The 23,284-nt window shown below is 46.5% G+C and overlaps 1 protein-coding gene across 1 annotated transcript in view; it reads left to right on the top strand.

Moving 5' to 3' along the window:
• The window catches only part of LOC144781973 (ribosome biogenesis protein NOP53-like), a 105,854-nt gene that overhangs the window by 8,670 nt on the left and 73,900 nt on the right, over positions 1 to 23,284 (top strand). The window contains exons 2-3 of the mRNA XM_078661067.1: positions 9,482 to 9,546; positions 10,183 to 10,267. Coding sequence (XP_078517193.1) covers positions 9,482 to 9,546; positions 10,183 to 10,267 — 150 coding nt within the window. The remainder of the gene's footprint in view (positions 1 to 9,481; positions 9,547 to 10,182; positions 10,268 to 23,284) is intronic.

Genomic DNA, 23,284 nt, shown 5'->3' with positions numbered 1-23,284 from the left:
ACAAGTCTCCCGGCCAGTTGCAGCAGCTCGCTCTCCTTCACACCTCGCTTGCCTCATTCTGATCATCCTTCTCCCCTGTTGCCCTACTCGGCTTGCTTTGCTGTCTTCTGCCTATTTTTGACCTCTTGTGTGTTTCTGCTACTTCTCTGTATTTCTTTATTATTCTACTTCTGATTGTTTTGCCTTTCTCTTGATTACTGCCACTTCTGCTCATCTCTGCCTATCTAATTTTTTCTGCCACTTCTACTCATTTTTACCTTTTTTCCTGCCTTTTTTTTGCTGCTCGCTTCCCATTGTTTCCTGCCACCCAGCACCCTTCACCCCCCCTCCCCCCGAGCCCACATAATGGAGGCCGCAGCACCAATGGCACACCATAGGCAAGCCAGTCCGCACCTGGAACGTGCCCCGTCCCCTTGTTCTCCTGTCACCCTGCGTGTGGTCAGATCATTCTATGATCGATACCACCATATCGGTGGCCGGCCAGATCAGGGTCCCCCAGCGGGTGGGTGGAATGGCTCGTAAGTGGAAGGCTGTGGACCCTCCCAAACTTGTGGCCCACCTATCTCACACTCACCCTGTGCTGCCCGACGACAACAATGTCGATAAGCTCTGCGGGTCGGTAGCAGACTGGCTCACGACAGCCAGCGACATTTTTGCCCCCTTAATCAAGTTTCCCCAATCCAGGCACAGTAACTCACACAAATGGTTTACTCCTCACCTCAAATCTCTCCACTTGGAACTCCGTCAACTTGAGCGCAAGTGGAGGAGAAATTACCACCCCTCAAGTAGAGACGCCTATGTGGCTGCCCGGAACAGGTATAAACTTGCCATCCGCACCGCAAAAAAAACCTATGCATCTGGAAATTTTTTATCTGCCCCGTGTCAGTCTAAAGAAATTTTAAAAATTCTTAATGAATTTACCTCAGACTCCAGGACGCTTCCCACCCAGGTTGCCACACAGGAAGCATGTAATGCCTTCAGCACCTATTTTCTGGAAAAAATCGTATTGATTAAGGACACCATCCCAGCTACCCTTTCTGGCGCTGGTTCTGTCTCCCCCCCTCACAACCTCGCTTCTTTTACACAATTCCCTTCTTTAGACCCTACCTCTTTGGCTACTCTTGCCACTCGCGTTAAGTCCGGATCTCCTGACGATTGTTGTCCCCCGTCCATCCTCCGGGCTATCTGCCACTCTCTACCAGACTGCATCCTCCCTCTGCTGAATTCTTCTCTTTCTTCTGGTACGGTACCTGGCCCCTTCAAGGAAGCCGTTCTAGTGCCTCTCTTGAAGAAGCCAGGGGCGGATCCCGCCGTTCCAGCAAATTACCGTCCCATCTCTCTCTTACCCTTCTTTTCTAAAATCCTGGAGGCCCACGTTACCACCTGTCTCTCACAGTTTATCGAGAGCTCCAACTTCCTCGTGGCCAATCAGGCCGGCTTCAGGCCCGGTCACTCGACCGAGACTGTGATCTTGGCGGTGCTGGATGCCTTGAGAGACGGAGTGGATAAGGGTATCCCCCAGGCCCTGGTACTATTAGATCTGTCCGCCGCCTTCGACACGGTGGACCATAACATTCTTCTCCACCGTGTCGAGCAGGCTGGCATCCAGGGCCTGGCGCTGGCCTGGGTCAAATCTTTCTTGACCGGCAGGTCGCAGACCCTTAGCCTTGGCACTTTCAGGGCCCCCAGGGAGTGCTCGCCCTGTGGGGTCCCCCAGGGTTCTTCGCTTTCCCCTCTCCTTTTCAATCTCTATCTTCGCCCCCTTCTCTTTTCTTTGAGGCAGTGGGACGTTACCGTGTTTAACTACGCGGACGACCTGCAACTCATCTTTCCTCTCAACTCCCCTTCTGCTATCCCCAATTTCCAGGCAGTCATGTCCCACATTCTCCAGTGGATGGGCCACAACCAGCTGAAGTTGAACCCCGGGAAGACGGAGCTCCTCCTTCCCGGCAGGAGCGCCACTTCCTGGGGGCCACAATTTTGGCTGGCGGAACTTGGTCCTTCTCCCACTCCTGTGGCCTCGGTGAAGAGCTTAGGGGTCACCATTGACTCCGGTCTATCCCTTGGGCCACAGGTGGGGACGGTGGTCTCGTCCTGAATCTACCAGCTACGCAGGATCAGGAAAGTGGCATCTCTTTTCACCCCTGATGCCCTCCTACAGGTCATCATGGCCCTGGTCCTCTCCCGCTTAGATTTCTCTAATGCAATCTACCACGGTCTGCCTAAAACATCGGTGGCGAGACTGCAAGTGGTACAAAATCAAGCGGCGAGACTGGCCCTGGGGATCCCGAAGTGGCAATCTGCCAGGCCCCTTCTTGTCAAACTTCATTGGCTCCCCGTTTCTGCCAGGTCTGCCTTCAAGATCGGCTGCCTTGTCTTTAAATCGCGATCCGGGCTTTGTCCCGCGTTTGTGAAATCCCTGATTATACCTTATTGCCCGTCCCGGAATCTGAGATCCTCCCACCTTCACCTTCTCACTGTCCCTTCTTATAAACGCTGTAGATCTGGAGGCCGGAGATTTGCTTACCTGGCCCCCAAGCTTTGGAATTCTTTTCCCCCCACTCTTAAAGTTGCTAATTCTTTAATTCTCTTTCGTAAACTTCTGAAATCTTGGCTCTTCCCCCAATCTGTCTAGTCTTTCTGTACTCTCCATGTCCCCCCCCAGCGCCAGGAAACCCATGGTGTCAGTGCGCTCTATAAGCACCCCTTACAATACAATACAATACAATCCTCCGCTACACTGCCAAAGAGGTTTCTAGCCCTGGACCCCAGTCATCGGAGCAGCTGCCACAAGTCCACCCTGGGGTCAACCAAAGGACCCTTCACCCGCTGCTTCCTATGCAACAAAGGACCTTCCAGCCCGCACCCTATCCCATGCCGCTTCAGCCCATAAGACCACAAACAACCCGGAACTACTCCATTGCATCTTGCTCAACATCCGATCCTTCTACAAACATACCAACGAAATCTGGGACACCATCACACTGTCTCCTCAGATGTTGCCTTCATCACCGAAGCATGGCGCAACCCCCTCCTCGAACCCCGACATCGCCACCACAACTCCAGGTGGCTAGAAGATGATACACGTGAACGCTCCGACAAATTTGGCAGTGGTATCGCCATCATCTTCAAAGAAACCATCCGATGTACCTCCACCAACGACATCTCACCTCTCATGGAACACCTCAACTACCTACTACTGACGGGCGGCATCTCTAACCTTATCACACCCCTAGCCACTGACTCCTGCCACTACATCCTACTTGGCGACCTTAATTTCCACGTCGAGTACCCCAACTATGTCAGTCCAGTCACCGTCCTGGAGAACCTGAACAACATTGGCCATACTCAGCTGGTCAACGAATCCATGCACAAAGCCGACCACACACTTGACTCCATCTTCACCGCTAGCCACCGAATAAAATTCAGCCACATCACAGAACTCATCTGGATCAACACCCTCATTGTTCCTCACCATCTTTGACGCTCGCACACCATCACCAAGCCCCACTGCTCCTTCCACCCCAGCTGGAGCAAGGTAACAGAGACACAGTGGACACAGACCCTCAGCACCACCCAACCTGAAGCATCTTCAGACTTTTACCATGCCGTCCAGAACTTCTCCTCATGGATCACCAACTGCGCCAACAAAGTCACCCCGTTGAAACCAGCAAAAATGAACAAAACTTCAAAACACGCCAATTTACACACCAGAGCTGAGAACCATCAGGTGCAACTACTATCAACTCTAGAAACCACAAGGAACCCCTCCGACAGTCATTCATAAAGCAGCCCTCAGTACCTATCACCTATGCATCAAGCAAGCAGCCATCACAGCCTGCATAGACACAGCAGCCAACCATACAAAGTAATTCTTCAAAATAGTCAAGGAATCCTAATAGCCACAGAGAACACCATCCACCCCTCCCAAGAAGTCTGAGACTCACTCTCTAAATACTTCCACATCAAGATCGCCTCTAGCTACAACAACTTTGGCCACAAACCCATGGCTGTCATCCTGAACAATCTCGGCAAACCAACGCATACCAGCAAAATAAACACCACCTGGTCACTGTTCATCCCTCAGACCACCACGGCCATCTTGTCTTCCATCCACTCCGGGGCACCCACTGACCCCTGCCGCCACCAACTTTAAAACCTCTGGAACATCCCAATCAGCCCCAAACTCACCACCATCATCAAGACCTCCATCTCCACTGTAGCCTTCCTGGACAACTGGAAACACACAGAGGTCAGCCCCCACCTAAAGAAACCCTCCGCTGACCCCAGCAATTAAAAAAAAAAAAAAAAAAAAACAATTTTCCTGCTCCCGCACCCACCCAAAATGCTTAAAGCCATCCACCTACAACTCACAGAACACTTGGAACAAAACCACCTACTTGACGCCTCAGAATCAGGATTCAGTGCCAGCCACACCACTGAGACAGCGCTGATATCTGCCACAGACATCAGATCTTTCCTTGACCGTGGAGAAATAGTGGCCCTTATCTCCCTCGACTTTTTTGCTGCTTTTGATAGTCTCCCACCACACCCTCATTGATGGACTGTAGAACATTAATGTACAGCAAAATGCCCTCCAGTGGTTCACCTCTTTCCTCACATGTCTCGTTCAGAACATCCGCTGCCTCCATTAATCGCTGAACCCAAGCACATAATATGCGGCGTATCACAAATATCTTCCATCAACCCCACCCTGTTCAAACCCAACATGATCAGCCTCGCAGACCTAGTCCGATCTCACGGTCTTAACATAATGTCCTTTGCAGCAGACACTCCGCTAATCCTTTCATTTACTAAGGGCCCCTCCCAACGCCAAAACCAACTTATGCCACACCATGACCAATGTAGCCAACTGGATGAAAGGCAACTGCCTCAAACTCAACTTTGACAAGACAGAAGTACTGATATTCGTGAAAAGCACCCCTGTTTGGGACCACAGCTGGTGGCCTGCACAACTCTGACCCACACCTACAGGCCATGCACACAACGTAGGCATCCTTGTCGACTGCAAACTGCCCATGAAATGACAAATCAACGCAGTTGACCCCTCCTGCTTCCACCCTCTTCGCTTGCTCTGCAGAATCTTCTGATAAATCAGTCAACATCAGAAAATCTATCACCCAGGCCCTCGTCACCAACTGCTTCGACTACTGCAACGCTTTCTCTGCAAATATCTCCTCCCTGCGCTTCAAAAGACTCCAGACCATACAGAATTCAGCAGCCAGGCTCATCCTGGACTTTCTCAAATGGACCCAAATGATCCCTTACCTCAAAAACCTCCACTGACAGGCCTCAAAATCATAAAACTTTTACTAGACCTGCATGACTAGTGACTTTAATAATCTACTCGCCCTATTTGTAATGCTCTTGACCCATAAACTGGTTTCAAATGATCTGATCGCGAGCAAATAATGTAATTAATTGAGCCACTATTGAGCACCTTAAAAAGTGCGAGTTCATCTTGTCTAGAGTACAAAACACTCTTTTGTTTGACTTGATAGACTAAACTTGTTTTCCATATGATAAAAATCTACCCACGTATAGGATACACATGACCCCTGACTTGCCTCTTAGTTCATTGATGGCATTTTCATCAGGGTGGGGGCAGGAATGTTCTCCAAATCATGTTTTAAAATTATCACTTCATATAAATACATAACTAAAGCATGAAGTGGTAGCACACCGTCATTTGTAATCAGCAGATTTGACATTGAAATGGCCCCAGTAATGTTTGGAAATAGTTTCTGCAAATACGTGTCATTTGCACCTCACCAAGTAAAGTGTTATGTTTTTATTTTTTTGCTCCTATTTATCTCTGTTGGCAGCACACTTCTTAATTACAAAAAAATTGCTTTTGTAATTCATGATCTATTTTTGAAATATTCGTAATAACTTGCTGGCTATTTATTTAAATGTTAAGTGTTAGAGTAAAATAACTGACCGCTTCAGACAGCTCACTTGACAAAAACCTCTAACTCTAGTAAGAGAGAGGGAAAAAATAAACCTCATTTTCCAAGCAGCAATTGGGAAAAAGACAAACTGACACTTGACCTCTATCCTTGAACATACAGCAAATATGTCAAGATAAAAACAAGATTTAATGGCATCTTTATTGCTCATTCACTTCCTGAATGAACAGAACTCCTGTTCCTTTCCAGCTTGTTTACTCACCAGATGGGACTAGTAGGTGCTAAAAATAGCTCGACATGATAACATTTTTGGACGAGTAACTTTCGATGCCTGACTGGCTTCCCCTCCAGAAGAAATGCTAGTTAAAGATTCTCATGCACGTCTTCGAAGTTCTTCACAACCAAGAACCGTCCTACATCAACCATCTACTGAACTCTTGTCTGCCCGCAAGGCACCTGCGCAACTACTCTCTTGCCCTCGCGCACCCACAGTGGGGGCCACTCCTTCTCCTACATTGATGCCAAGACCTGCAATGACTTACCCGTACACCTTTGAACAGCACCCTCTCTGGCGGACTTCAGAAAGAAACTCAAGACCTGGCTTTTCAATGGAGACATGGCACCATTGGCGCCTAGATACCCCTACGGGCGACAGTGCTCTGCTACACAAATGCGGATTGAATGGTTGAACGGTCTTCCTTCCTCTTCTCGTTCGCCCCCCACAGAATAGCTTCTTTTTACGTCAGTACTCCTTAAGTATGATTCAGAAAAGGGGGTGGTGATGAACAGAGTGTCTGAATTAAGCAGACCACTCTTACCCAGTCCAAAGATCAGAGCTTGATCCATCACCGTTTTTTAGCTCACTGCACCATCCCAGCTCAGAACCTGGCTACATGCAAATTAGTCTGTTCCTGTCCCAGTGCATGATGGGAACAGAGCAAACCAAACTACCAAGCCAATTTTTATACTGGGAAGGAAACAAGCTTCCGGGGACCGGTTTCTGGCATTTCAGCCGTCGTCGGCCCGGCTTGCTTGAATCCTGATGGTGCAATGAGCAAGGGTCCCCGGTAGCTTGTCTCCTTTCTGGTGAAGAATTGGCTTGGTAGTTTGGTCTGCCCTGTTCCCATGATGCACTGGGCCAGGGACAGACTAATTTGCATATAGCCAGGTTCTGAGCTGGGATGGGGCAGTGAGCTAAATAACGGTGATGGATCAAGCCCTGATCTTTGGACTGGGTAAGAGTGGTCTGCTTAATTCAGACACTCTGTTCATCACCACCCCCTTTTCTGAATCGTTTTTGGCCACTATAGGTGTGGCAGGGTATACTCAGACATGAGTCCCTTGCTCACTGCTCCATCAGGATTCAAGCAAGCCGGGCCGACGAGGCTGAAATGCCAGAAACCGGTCCCCGGTAGCTTGTCTCCTTTCTGGTGAAGAATTGGCTTGGTAGTTTGGTCTGCCCTGTTCCCATGATGCACTGGGCCAGGGACAGACTAATTTGCATATAGCCAGGTTCTGAGCTGGGATGGGGCAGTGAGCTAAATAACGGTGATGGATCAAGCCCTGATCTTTGGACTGGGTAAGAGTGGTCTGCTTAATTCAGACACTCTGCTCATCACCACCCCCTTTTCTGAATCAGTACTCCTTAAGTATGCATGTTTTCTTGTCTGCCCTCCTGCACTTTCTATACTGCTCCAGGCTTGTCCTTTACTTCATCTACCCCTCTTCGTACGGGTTAATTTTAGTTTTTAACTGCAGGCTCCTCAGACTCCCTGCTCCCTGAGAGGGGATATCATCCAGAGGCAGAACACTTTATAGGCTGATCACTTTATATTTTCTGACTGGAAAACGTAGTCTTAAATCCCAGCTTCCCCCTCATCTCACCAAGTTGGGCAATCTTAGGCAAATCACTCCACTTCTCTGTGGCTCATTTTCCATGATTGTCAAATGTGGGTGCACCTTGAAGTATTTGCTTCCCGTGTAAGCGCTATACTAAATACGTAATCTTGGATGTGGTTGAATAGACTATATTGTACTAAACAAACTTGTGAAAAAAATCTTTGGTTGCCTTTTATTTAACGTGCTGTATATATCACTGACTTGCAAGCAAGATTTTTAATGGCTTGGCTTTCCTTGATAATTGTTTCTGTATGACTTCCAGTGTTTGTAAGTGCTATAAATCCGTCTCATCCCATGGCCTATAGTTGATTTTGTGATCTTGTGCCACTAGCACTCAGTGTGGTAGCATTAATTTATTTTTGCCCTCACACTGTTGTACAGGAAATAGTTTAAAGGCATGACCGGAAAAAACAAAATTGGTGATGCTGGCTGGCTTTATGTTGGGGAGGCAATTCTTGTTCATATTTTTTTTTATAATATACTAAACCTCTTTTGCCAAATACTTCGTACCACAGTTAGAAAATGGATATATGTAGCCCTGTCTGAGGAAGTACTTGCCTTCATTCTCTCTCTCTCAGTTCAAAAAATCATCTCCTCACCGCAGATCCTCAGTGAGAGACTCCGTCTTACTGAACCTGTTGTCCCATGTTTGTCCTCTAGTTAGATACTCTAAACTTACCTGGTTGTGTCTAGTACAATCCCAGCAAGCGTATAATTGAACACCGTACCTAAAGACAATTCTGTTTGCAGTGTGCTCTCTAAAATGCCCAAGAGTTCAGTGAATTAAACCTATAATGGGGTGGGAAAGGACGATTTAATTAAGCAAGCAGACTATAAAATATGATCCAGGGTTTAACAGATGACAACATGCTGCTTGGTGGACCATGCTTTGAGTTTTCTTTTCAGAATTCATTGTTACCTAGACATTTGTCCAATAGTTTCAGTTGAAGTGAATCAAGGCGACAATCCAATGACTACATTAGGTTGGTAAAAAAGAGCCTGCAGATAGGGTCAGTGCAAAATTAGGCCAGAGGAGGTCTAAGAGAATTTGGAATTAAATAAGAGGGAAGATGGTGATCTGTAGGATTACAGGATGATTGAAACATTGGTAGAATGATTATGCTAGAAGTTTGACTGTGTATTTCATGGCTAATGTGACGATGTTATAAAGAAAGATGGGGTAATGGAAAAAGGAGACGGGTGTCACAGTAAGTTGGAAGATGGGTCAGAAGTGAAGATGACATGGTGGAATGGATTGGACTCTGGACAAATTGATGCTAAAACAAGGACTCGAGGAGAAGGCAGTTATCAAAGAATTTAGTAGAGGAGTAGTAAAAGAAAGGATAATGAAAGATGTCAGAATTAAATGGGAAGTGCGGGGTAAAATATCTCCTTCAATCCAACCGAATGTCACAGGCGCCGGGAAACCCTTTTTGGGTAGCTGAGCGCCATACAAATGGAAAAAATAAATAAATAAAATATGAATAGGGTTTTACGGAAAATTGTGGCAGGGATTTAGATTGGATCAGAGACGGGAAGAGTGGGAGCAGTAAAATGTGTATCAATTCTGGAACCAGCGAATGCTCCTTACTTCTGTCTAGTAAAACAGATTAACGTGGATAACAATGTTTCTTCTTTCCTTCCATCTCCAGCGGTCTCGTGGCAGAGAAGCCAGATGAAACCCTGTATTACATGGACACCGGAAATGAGGCAAAAGGTGCACTATTTAAGAAACTTCTTAATTTTGATGCAAACTGGTACTTAAGGTAACATTTCTAGTGTGGCACGCACGGAAGAGAAAAGCATGTTTACCCTCAATTGTGGCTTTTGTTGCATTGAACCTAGGCTCATGTGACAGAGCTCTGGGAGCAGTGGTCTGCAGTATCATGACTGGAATATCTCTTTTCAACTCCAGCTTACTGCTTCCAGAGAACTTCTTAATGCTTTGGGTTGAATTTCAGATGTATTGAGAGCAGTTCTTGGTAACAAGCATGCATCAAGAAATGCACAATTATTTTGGTTGAACGCTAGTGTTCCTGATTTGATAGCTTAATGCACTGTTATCATGATGTGTCTTTTTGGTTCAGTATGGCTGTGAGAAACAGACTGAGAACTGGAGGATAATATAGTTACTTTATGAGCCCGAGAGGGTGCGATTGCTTAATGAAATGGTTATCTGGGTTTTGGTGGTAGATGTTGGAGCAGCCCATGATCATTTAGGTGGTGGATTTTCTCCACTTAAATTAGAGATGTGCAGGTATAAGTTAAGTGGTCTGCAACATCAAAAAACTAAACTCTTGTTTGTGATCGTAAACCGTACACTTGTTTTAACAAATGTTTTCTTTTTGTGCAGACCTGAAAGTAAACCGAGGTAAAGCCAAGCCCCTACATATAGATCTCGTCTTGCAGCCAGACTCTAAAGTCGCACCGCCAAAAAAGTAAGTACTAGCAGATGTTTTTGTGGTATTTGGGAAGGGAGGTTTGCAAGACCTTTGGGTAGACCTGCATCAAGTAGACTGAAAGCCTGCCCCCTTTCTACCCAGTAAACTGCACTGTTGATGTGCCTGGGCCTTGGGAGTAGGTCACACCTAATCTCTGTCCCAACCAATACCCCTCCTTTTCCAGGTTTAATTAATGGGGTTAAAAATGTAGCCTTTCCAGGGAGTAACGAACATTCTCAAATTAAGGTCACCTATCCTCCTAGTAATAATCTAGAGTTGGGATAAGTAATCGGAGGATGCTTACGTATTTCTCAGGGTTTAGTGCTTATTTCATCCTGTAATTGGATTACATGAGAGATCACAGGCAGAAATGTGTGGGAAAATGAGAAAAAGTTCAGGAGAAACAGGACCTGTTGCATAGGTATAGCATCCATACTTCTCATCAATATAAGACTCACTAACAGAAGACTTCTGGCTCCTCAGGAGATCCTGCCTGTGGTTCTATCCTTGCCCGTTAACTAGCTCCTGGCACAGTTCCTGCCTCAACAGTGCCCAGTGGCATTGCTGTCTTATACTAGAATTTCTTCTTTGTGCTCACCCTTGTGCTTAGCAAGGCAAATACGAGTCATGATGTATTAAATGTATGCTCTATCACTCATACTGACTTTATTCTTAGTATGCCGACACCGACACTACAAAAGAGCAATTATTTAAAACAAGATACAAGTTCGTGAAAAAACTGCCAACGTGCTTCACATCTGTAGATTCAGTGTGACTGGTTAATATAAGGACTCTTCATACTTTGAGTCTTGTATGTTTCGATGTGTGACATGAAAAAGTACGGCATAACATCTGTCTCTAATATGCACTAGTGTTTTATACTGTCACCATGTACCTTAAGGTGTAGGATGTGTGTATGTATATAATATACTCAGTGTAAATAAAAACAAAAAATATCAACGGTGAAAGACACATTCTGGTTAGCTTTGGTTAGAACACCTCTGCGGATAAAAAAAAGAACAGTTAAAGTGGAATTACAATTATGAAATAAAACAGAAAAATACTGAAATGTGCAAGTTATGGTTAAGAATACAATCCAAAACTTGCACACCTTTGGCCATGCACTGCAAAGGTTGCCTGTCGGGCCTAGGCTGTGGTCAGTCCATACTGCATGTGGCCAACATCCACATATGACTGTTGGCCTGTTGCAGCACTAATGCACTCGTTAGGTGGGTGTGGTGTGTGTGTGTGTGTGTGTGTTTCTTTTATCAGAATTTGCGGGTCCTAGGCTTGATTTCAGAATCTTGCAGTTGAGTATGAGAAAATGCTACAGGATTTGTGAATCCCAAAATAAAAATATATTTTAAAATAAAATTATTTCCTTTGGGAGTTTCTTTTGGAGCCTTCACCACCCACATGAGGTCCGAATAGGTATGCTGTGCCACAGTGCTCAGAGTACCATATGTTGTACATTAACATAATTAATTAGGAAATCCACAATAGACAATTTGGGGTGGGGAGAGCTACCTAGTTTAATGAGGCGCTTTGTGAATTTTTTTATTTAATAAATTGGATTTACGTATCCTTTGTGGAGTTGCAGATCTGCGAGTTAATGGTATCTGTATTGAGAAATTAAAAATCCTATGGGAATTAAATTGGAAAATAGCACTTTTGAGAGCCCCCACTTTTTCCGTGCCGCTGTTTGACGGATCTGCACAAAACTTATATTTATTACAGCTGTGGTGCTAGTGCATCTAGTTATAGTCCTGGCAGAGTTTCCATTGAATGGATTTATTTTCTTAATAACTTTGTCAACCATCCCAACAGATTTCTCCACTTCTCTCTCCCTCCTACCATGTCTGCTCGGGACCACAACTCTACACAAAATCTCAGCTTGGACAACCCAGGGCAGTAATCAGCTAAGAAGACTATATCAAAAGAAATGCCAAAAATAGACCTGTAGCTGTTCAAAGCTACCAGCATACTGAAAACCGTAAAACTGCATGCCTTTCTCTCACACTTTCTCATCCACCGCACTGCAATGTGCTGCATCCTACAACACAATAACAGCACCTGGGTGGTCATCACGCATGGCATGGAAACCTGTCCCACTTAGCATCAAAACAAGGACCGCCTCCTTCCAACCATGCACACTAAACAATGTAGCATGCTACCCATGTAGGTAAGTGCTTTAGCAACCCTCATAGGGAAATCAAGTGCAATGTAAATGCTGCACTACAATCAGCATTATGTGTCATAGACCATATAATCCCTGGTTGCACTGAATTTTAGTAGCTGAAGTCTTTTAAAATAATTGCATGCTACAAGATTCGGGAGTTCATTTGTGCTTTCATTTAAAGTAGAAACCTTTTAGTTTCTCACTCGATTCTAAGGTAATTTTCCAAGCTTTACTTCATGAATATGATGAGGTTTTTTCTCTTTTTAGGTCCATTCAATAGATGCCCAATGCATTTCGGACAGGTAGTCCTTCAGGGGAAAAATGACTATTCTGAAAACAAACCAATCATTTGCCTGGTTCTGTGATCCAAACAATCTGATTGGCTGGCTGCAAAATTGGGCGAAAATTCTTGAAGCTGTCTTTACACAATGCTGGGATTTGTCCTCTGCAACCTGAGAGGGAGGTGTTATATATTGTTATTAGTCTGGGTGGGAGAGGGGGACCAAAACCCACGTTGAGCAACAACCGCAATCCTAGTCAGGGTGAACCCTTCAGATCAATAAATTAAACTTATGTAAATATTTGGTAGCTGTGTTTCGATTTAGGACCATGTGGAAAGTATTTATGCTTTACCAAAATAGTAATAAGTCAAAACACAACACAAACGGAATTAAAGAAATAGAGTACATTTTAATAAATAAATCAAAACGATGACAATCCAATAAGGGGTACTTGAAATATACATTTTTAAAGTTTCAAATAAAACCTCTGCCAAATTGTTACGCCTAAATCACGGTTAACTGGTCATGATAGACCATGGCACTATTGGAGGCTGACCGCCATGGAGTGTGGGTCGGATACAGGGACCAGGTTTGATCCAATTGGTGGTCTTTCCTTAACACTTAGGGGCCCGTTACTATGTCGGTGGATCCGAAGTGATGTCTGTGCCGGTCCCACTGGCATCTCTAACCGCAGTCAGACCACTGCATTAAAGATCGGTCGATCGGCCCGCTTTGGCTCAGGGACCGACCAACAGTATCTGATGTGCTCAAGGAGCTTGTCAGGCGAGCGGTTCAATCGCATCCCCACAATCAAGGCGGTGCCTTCTCCGGCACCGCCATGGGGATTACGATCCATCTTTCTGCCAGCAATTAAGCATCTGTTCTTCTGATGTGAAAAGACTGTTGAAAACGGCTTTTTGGAGCCCCTAGCAGGGCCCCTGTTCCCCATGGCCCTCCGCTAAGGGCCCTGAGGGGCACTTGTGGTACCCTCCTAAACATCCCTGCACTATGAGGCAGGCACCATGCTGTGCCTGTAACACTAACATGGTGCATGGATGTTTAAAAACTTTCCTCTTTGCATTGGAGCTTGTGCTGCTGCCTTTTTCCGGGCTGCACAAGCCGCCATACAAAGAGGCATGTTTCCACAGCATTCGGATTCTGATTTTGCAGGTGGGACCACCAACTACCTGTTGGTCGATCCTGTTCCCTCAAAGATGGCGGTTGTACGCTCGTCCGACCGCCATCATAATCGGCCCTTAGTTTCAAAAATGTAAGTCCGATATCTATAAGATCTTATAGCTGATGGGGGCTCTACCAAGTTGGGTAGCAGTTGGAGATGGTCTTGATTAAGGTATTGGGTTTTGGCAGGATAGCTCCAAGTGGGAAAAATTAAAATTTCACACCCAGGCAAGGCCCCTCGCCGGCTGGAACATTGGGTGCCTTCTCCCGGCCAGAAGTTCTAAATTTGCTCCTAGTCACTCCTTTGGAGCTCTGAATCCTCAATTGGGGCAAGAAGTTCTGTAGGCTGTAGCCGAAGAGGGCTTTATGAGCTCAGATACCTTCCCTGGAGGGCCTGCTGAATTGGATTTGCTGCTGCAGAGAAGCCTGACTCTTTAGCCCAGTGTCAACAAACCTCAGTCAGTTTGGCTTGGCAGATTTGTCCCAGTCCTCAGAGGGTCTTGTAGTTGAAAACATTTTGAAGTCCCAGATTTTCAGGGATGATAAATGTCCAACCAGACACAACTAAGAGTTCCAGGACCTCAGAATAGCATGCACTTGGGGGTCAGGACTCACTGTAGCGGGGTCAGGACTCACTGTAGCCGAGTTCAAGGTAGGTCCTGTTTGAACTTGTAATTTGCTGGAAAGCCCTCTTATGTCTTGCTGAATCCCTGTAACTTGAACAGGAGGTCTGCATTATGACCCTTGGAGTTCACTTCCTTGTCTTAAGTATGGGCAGGGGACCGTTCAGTCCCTTAGCGACCCTCTCAGGTTACTAATAGCAGGTCCAGTCTTCAGTTATTCCTCAGATCAAGAAAGTGTTCTGAAGTGGGTGCCGGGGGGCGGAGCTGCTTTAATGCCTGTCACTACCTTGTGGGCGACGGTGACCTTGGCCCATCCCAAACCAATGGGGTAAAAGTCCTAGGAGTATTCTTACCCACTTTTTCAGACATTCCTGCCTGCTCTACTGCAGACAATCCCACAGTGCCCCTCTCTGCCTAGATCCAATATGGTGAAACCCTTCTCCTCTGCAGAGCCTGTGTACCTATCCAGAGGTGTGGCCAGAGTAATGAGCAGTCCCTCTTCTGTGGTAACTTTAAAACCATTCTGGGAGCACCACCCCTCCTGCTGGGATCAATGTCTGTCTGACATGGGTAACAAAAGAAAGGACCTCTCCAGGTGTCATCCGACATTTGCCTGTTACAGGTGAGGTCCCTCTGAAGTAAAATATGTTCCTGGGCACAGCCCAAATTGTCATCCTGCCCTAACCACTTCCCATACCGAGGCTTTTGTCTGCTCTTTGGGCCGTTTTTCACACCTCATTCAGGGCCATCCGCTAAAAGTTGCAGCTGGAGATAAATACATATTAGACTCCAAAGGCATTAGGCACGGTAAAGGTAACATTTTAAAAGTATTTTTTCCTTAATATTTATCAAAATCCTGACTTCTCTATTAAATTGGGTGTTGGATAAACATTAGTTGGTGAATCATATTTTTGGCTGGCCCCTTTCCGTAAGCACCAGAATTAATATTGCTTTTAGTGGATTTTTTATGGGCCAGTCTGCCTTTCTACAGTGAATATAACTTTTGGGTGCTAGTCACTGTAAGGACATTCTAATATTAAATATTGCATGTCCCCTTTAGATACTCTGCACCCTGCCTTATGGGCTACATGGTCTGATTGGGTGACTTATTAATATTTAATGGGCAGGTTCAAACGTTACAAATGGTTTTATTTTGACATGTCTAATTGCAGTTTTTCCAATGCTTCAACGAAGCCGTGTTTGCACTGCCCCTGTAGTGGATGGAATATTTGGTGATGGAGTCCGCTAGTGGCATTTAACTTCCAGACTCTTAAGTAAACCTTGTACCATATAAAAGGAACTTATAGGCAAGGTAAATATGCCAATTAGGTGTAAACTAATTCAACCATGCAAAATGAGGGAGCACAGGTACTATATATACTACTGGTTAGCAGGGGTAAAGTACACAGAGCTCTGCATCAGCAAAAGATGGGGCAAAAATCTTAGCGTACACCATGCAAAATATGGTCTCTTCCTTTATCGGAGAAGTGAAAGTGCACAAAGGGGAGCATAGTGATGAGCACAGACTGCTCCCCCCCCCCCCCCCCAATGTGGGAGGCCCCAATGTTTATATACAAAAAAGGTTCTGCTGTTTGCAGTGACGTACCTGAAAATTCCCAGGAAGTCCCCTGTGTTTTGTGAACTACAGATACAGAACACACTTCACTGCCTGGCACTGAGAACCATGGGCAAGCTTCACAGGATATTGTTGGCCTGTTGTTGGTCTTTTGGTTCCAGAGCCGCCGATCCAGCACAGGTGTGTGAAGCTTGGCTTGTGTTTGCACTTGAAACACAAATCTAAATTTTGGATCTGCAAACACACAAAAAAAGTTAAAGCAAAGTTAATGATAGCTTTGATGCTTCAACACGTTAAAAAAAAAAACTTACATCTAAAATACAGCGATAGTGCAGTTAGTTATGAATTAAAACTGAAAGAACATCATACATTCATAATTTGCGCAACATATATGCAAACCATGACTTGCACACAAAATGTAATGTGTATGACCTCGCTATAGTCCTACTGACAAATAACACCTAAAAGCATTCATGCTTATCCCTGTCAAAGTGGAATGTGCAATATCATCTTACCTGTAAGATAAATGAAAACCCTTTTAACTGCATCTGTTTTTATTAAGAATGAGATCATGAGCATTGCACTAGATGCTTGTAATGTTAATGCAATGTACAAAACCTCCACGCGTAGAAAGGGTTTATGGAGCGATATAGGTTCTATATGTTGTGTAGACGTCGCTCACATAGCAGAGAAAACTAGTTTTAACAAGTTAGGTGTCCATCTAGTGAAGGTTATCTCTGTATTATACTGGATGTGTTGTATATGGTGCACTGCCTAAACCTTGCAACTAGTCGGACCAATATCCAGTGTATTCTATAAAATAATTTGTATCTTTCATAGCCAACCTTCTGGTTAGTGATTGTGATGTGAAGTTGAAGGCTCAACAGTTCAAATCATGCAGGCTAGACATTGTTCACACTCTGTGGACAGATCGTGCGCTGCTCGATAATTGTCGACTCTCTGGCACATATATGCTGGGCCTTCCACAGGGATGTTTACTTTACAGCTCTTCGGCACTGAAGATTGAAAAGGGACCAGCCTGACTGTCTTCCTTAAAGCCTATAGATAACACACTTGCAGGAAGGAGGTCTCACCTGTAAACCAAATTAAACAGCAGAAGAAAATCAAGAGAGCCAATACTGAAAAACGACTGTTGAGATGTCATTTTGGTGAAGACAATCTATTTTATGAACCGCTTTCCACGTGTTTGTTATAATTCTGGCTACATTGTTCAAGAGCATAGTTACAGGATTTTTTTTTAAAATAAAAAACATTAAACGTTTTCATCGTCTAATACTTGGTAATTCCTTTTATGCTGCCCAAACTACCCACAAATAATTATCTTAAAGGCAGATGGGCACATTCTTGTGGTTCAGAAAGACTCCAGTCATCGTTTTGCATGTTACAACAACCCCAACAAGGTGACACTGACCAGAGACTACTGAACATAGAAGATGCCCCAACAAAGATAATGGTTTATGCGGTGAAAAGTTATTTTTTTTAAATGTTTTATTTTAGGACCGTGCGCGAGTTGATGTGGTGAAATGAGCACTTTAATGCCATACTACACTATTCCTCTTTATGCAGGGCAGTGATTGGGTGTTGAGAATGTCTTTTGGCATTAGAACAGGTTTGGTGGTCCTGGATTAATTTGTCAGAACAAATATGATGCCCGCCAAACCCATAGTTTCTACCACTACTGCATCAGAAACATTTAATAGACATTTTATATGGTAGGGCAGATGAGACCTGATTCGGATACCGGATAGCTGAGCTTCATTTCTGTGCAAAAAGAGGCTAAATAACATACAAAATCCAATTACATATTACTACGGAACATACATTAGAAACGAGGGATATCCAGGAGGGCAGGATTGGTGACGGGACCCCAGGGGTACGTTAACAGGGCGAGCTGTGCGCCGATAAGCATGTTCCCCAAACCTCGGTGCTTAATCTGTAAAGAATTACGTCCCAGTGCCCTTCTCGGAAGGCCACTTCAGCTTGTGCCACTCATTCCCTGCCAGCGCTTCCAATGGCAGTTGTAGCATAACACCCACCTATCGCACTCCAAGTGTGACACTTCACACTATTTCAGGCCACACAAAGCGATAATAATGGCGTCAGAGGCTGGTATTTATTCATTTTCAATGTATATTGACTCAATATACAGGGTTGTTGTGCTCCTCTCAAAACGAGAACGGCAGCGCCACCATGTGGTGGAGTGTCACTAGAGCAGGTGCTGACAATTAAGTGCCGGTTCAGAGTACCGGAAACCACCAGCACAAATTAGACACTGCCGAACCACGATCAGGACAGTGCAGCCTATCGCAACCAATGTGCTGTTCACAAACTCACAATGGGCAGCGCATTGGTGAAAGGTTGACCAGCTGTTTGTTTGAAGCAGCAGATCCACTTTTTATTCTGTGGCACACATGGTTTCTTCTGCTAGCCTCTTGCCCTCCTCGCCTGTAATATGGAATATCATTTAGGGGCAAATGATTCCCTCTTTTGCTTGGGGCTGCACTCCCATTCAAATGAGTGAATCTCACCTTAAAATTATGCTGGTGCACATTTAGGGGCCGCACACATGCTTGATGTCCCTTCTGTAACACCGAAGTACTTCTATGCATGCCAGTTGTGCCCCTATAATTTTTTCCCTTTGGTGCGACCGAAGGTCCCCTAGTTCTACCTCACTCTTATTTAATTTTTAGGCCACGCCCCCACTGCAGGTTGCTGCTCTTACGACCAAACACAAGGTGCTGTACCCTAAATGCGTTCCCATGTCAGCAGATAGCACCGGGATACAGCAGTGTGGTGGGCTTGCATCTGACTCCGTAATATCTGCTACATGTGACTGGTCCCCCCTCTTTCCCACCACTTCTTGTACCCCCTCTTTCTTAATTTGTTCTTTGGCTAACTAACCTCTGCATTTGTAAAGCTCCCTTTTAACCACAGGGGCTTCTTGGCATTGAATAATCAATGTTTGTTAGCCACGTCAATGTTACTCATTTTATTGACCTCAGGCGGATAACCAAATGAGTGGACCCACCATGATTTGAATCTGTGACTTATAAGCCAAACACAGAACCCTGTAAGAAATGCATTTTGTCCACTGAGCCATCAGATGCTGTTAGATGTCTTTTACCGCAGGGCATGCTGGTAGCTGTAGTTCTGTGTTCGTTTTTTAAAAAATTCTGAATATTCCTTAGTGCTGTGGATGCTGATATCTCTATTTCTCTGAATGTCGCTCATCCCAGGTAATTGTATTTATGCCGTTCTCTTGTTGCAGGGCATACTGGTATTGATAGCTTGCAGGGTTTCCTTTCAGCTGAATATGCTCATGTCTGCAGTTCTCTGACCTTTGCTGCAAAGAATGCTGAAATTTGTGGTTTTGTTCTACGAGCAGGTTCTGCTGTAAGTGTATATAAGTAACTCTCGCTGTGTTGAATGTTGGAAGTTGAAGTTTTTTGTTGTTGCTTGAGGTCATGCTCATAGCTGTAGTGATCTGAGTGACTCGCTGCATTGAATGCTGCATCGTGTAGTTTTTAGGTCGAGCCTGGGCAGCACAGGTGCTGCTCTGCGAGGCATGCTGTATTTGAGTATGGACTTAAAACTCCACCCACTCTCTGCCCCATATTTTTCATTGGCTTGTGTCATTGTCCTTTGTAAATGCTGGCTTCTGATTAGTTAGTCGGATTGTTAGTCCCTCCTTAGTACCTCCTTCTCCATCTGTAACCTCCCATGAGGACTGGCAGTTTTACTTCACGGTATGTCTTATTTAGTCTGTAAGCCCTATTTTCTTTAATGAGTTTCTCCTACTACAGGCACCACATGCTTTCCTGCAACATTCAGCGCACCATGCGCGGTTTCACTCTCCAATCAGCCTGGGACAATGTTGTCCGCTTCTTCAAAATGAAATAGGTCTCGCATTTACAAGAGTTCGAGCTATTGGCATTGTAAATGACACTGCCTTTTATTTATGTGTTAATTATCAAAACATAAATAAAAAACATTGTCATTTACAATGCCAATAGCTTAAACTCTCACAAATGCGAGACTTTCTGCTTTGCAAATGCTGGTTTAACTTTCCTGCCTGCTTTGCAATGTAACATCCTGTGGAATTTGCCAGCGGTGCACAGAAAACACAACAAAGACAGCCTACCAGGCAAATCGAAGACTTTCTCAATCTGAGCCAGCGAGCTATTTGTTCAACTCACCAGTTGATTTTAAGCATATATTGCAGCTTGATTGGGTGAGTGTGTAGGATTACGAGCGTTAGCTAATTTGACTAAAACTCAAATCAGAAATCGGGATAAAGTAACATTACGGGGGAGTGGGGGGGTGCTAGCGCTGGTATTTCCCCTGTGACTGTTGTGTTAGAAACGCTTCTCCTGTTCCTTGTACTCTGAGGAGATTACAAGTGAGTATGGCAGTTGCGGGTTAGGGGGTCGCTTTTTATGCTGCCTGTGCATTACTTCTGTAGGAAATGAAATTAGACCAGGTAAACGGTACAATAAACAAGCATTTACAATGCAATGGTCTCGGCATCATTAAAGGTAGAGCTATTGGCATTGCTCATGACATTTCTTTTTTTTTCTTTAAATCATAAATAAATGGCATTGTCATTTACATTGTCAATACACACCACTCTGCACTCAACTGCACTCACCTGCACTGCACTGCACTCACCTGCACTGCACTGCACTCAACTGCGCTCACCTGCACTGCACTCACCTGCACTGCACTGCACTCACCTGCACTGCACTCACCTGCACTGTACTCACCTGCACTGCACTCACCTGCACTGTACTCACCTGCACTGCACTCACCTGCACTGCACTCACCTGCACTGCACTCACCTGCACTCACCTGCACTGCACTCACCTGCACTCACCTGCACTGCACTCACCTGCACTCACCTGCACTGCACTCACCTGCACTGCACTGCACTCACCTGCACTGCACTCACCTGCACTCACCTGCACTGCACTGCATTCACATGCACTGCACTGCACTCACCTGCACTGCACTCACCTGCACTGCACTCACCTGCACTGCACTCACCTGCACTGCACTCACCTGCACTGCACTCACCTGCACTGCACTCACCTGCACTGCACTCACCTGCACTGCACTCACCTGCACTGCACTCACCTGCACTGCACTCACCTGCACGCCACTGCACTGCACTCACCTGCACTGCACTCACCTGCACTGCACTCACCTGCATGCCACTGCACTGCACTCACCTGCACTGCACTCACCTGCACTGCACTCACCTGCACTCCACTGCACTGCACTCACCTGCATTGCACTCACCTGCACTCCACTGCACTCACCTGCACTGCACTCCTCACCTGCACTGCACTGCACTCACCTGCACTCATCTGCACTGCACGCACTGCACTCACCTGCACTGCACTCACCTGCACTGCACTCACCTGCACTGCACTCACCTGCACTGCACTCACCTGCACTGCACTCACCTGCACTGCACTCACCTGCACTGCACTGCACTCACCTGCACTGCACTCACCTGCACTGCACTGCACTCACCTGCACTGCACTGCACTCACCTGCACTGCACTGCACTCACCTGCACTGCACTGCACTCACCTGCACTGCACTGCACTCACCTGCACTGCACTCACCTGCACTGCACTCACCTGCACTGCACTCACCTGCACTGCACTGCACTCACCTGCACTGCACTGCACTCACCTGCACTGCACTGCACTCACCTGCACTGCACTCACCTGCACTGCACTCACCTGCACTGCACTGCACTCACCTGCACTGCACTCACCTGCACTGCACTGCACTCACCTGCACTGCACTGCACTCACCTGCACTGCACTGCACTCACCTGCACTGCACTGAACTCACCTGCACTGCACTGCACTCACCTGCACTGCACTGAACTCACCTGCACTGCACTGCACTCACCTGCACTGCACTCCACTGCACCCACCTACACTGCACTGCACTCACCTGCACTGCACTCACCTGCACTGCACTCACCTGCACTGCACTCACCTGCACTGCACTCACCTGCACTGCACTCACCTGCACTGCACTCACCTGCACTGCACTCACCTGCACTGCACTCACCTGCACTGCACTCACCTGCACTGCACTCACCTGCACTGCACTCACCTGCACTGCACTCACCTGCACTGCACTCACCTGCACTGCACTCACCTGCACTGCACTCACCTGCACTGCACTCACCTGCACTGCACTCACCTGCACTGCACTCACCTGCACTGCACTCACCTGCACTGCACTCACCTGCACTGCACTCCACTGCACTGCACCCACCTACACTGCACTGCACTCACCTGCACTGCACTCACCTGCACTGCACTCACCTGCACTGCACTCACCTGCACTGCACTGCACTCCACTGCACTCACCTGCACTGCACTCACCTGCACTGCACTCACCTGCACTGCACTCACCTGCACTGCACTCACCTGCACTGCACTCACCTGCACTGCACTCACCTGCACTGCACTCACCTGCACTGCACTCACCTGCACTGCACTCACCTGCACTGCACTGCACTCACCTGCACTGCACTCACCTGCACTGCACTCACCTGCACTGCACTCACCTGCACTCACCTGCACTGCACTCACCTGCACTGCACTCACCTGCACTGCACTCACCTGCACTGCACTGCACTCACCTGCACTGCACTGCACTCACCTGCACTGCACTGCACTCACCTGCACTGCACTGCACTCACCTGCACTGCACTCCACTGCACTGCACCCACCTGCACTGCACTCACCTGCACTGCACTCACCTGCACTGCACTCACCTGCACTGCACTGCACTCCACTGCACTGCACTCACCTGCACTGCACTGCACTCACCTGCACTCACCTGCACTCCACTGCACCCACCTACACTGCACTGCACTCACCTGCACTGCACTCACCTGCACTGCACTCACCTGCACTGCACTCACCTGCACTGCACTGCACTCACCTGCACTGCACTGCACTCACCTGCACTGCACTCACCTGCACTGCACTCACCTGCACTGCACTGCACTCACCTGCACTGCACTCACCTGCACTCACCTGCACTCACCTGCACTCCACTGCACCCACCTACACTGCACTGCACTCACCTGCACTGCACTCACCTGCACTGCACTGCACTCAC

The sequence above is a fragment of the Lissotriton helveticus genome, chromosome 9 (assembly GCF_964261635.1).
Source record: "Lissotriton helveticus chromosome 9, aLisHel1.1, whole genome shotgun sequence".
Lineage (NCBI taxonomy): Eukaryota > Metazoa > Chordata > Amphibia > Caudata > Salamandridae > Lissotriton > Lissotriton helveticus.
The sequence above is the reverse complement of the archived record's forward strand: the minus strand, read 5'-3'. Positions and strand labels throughout refer to the sequence as shown.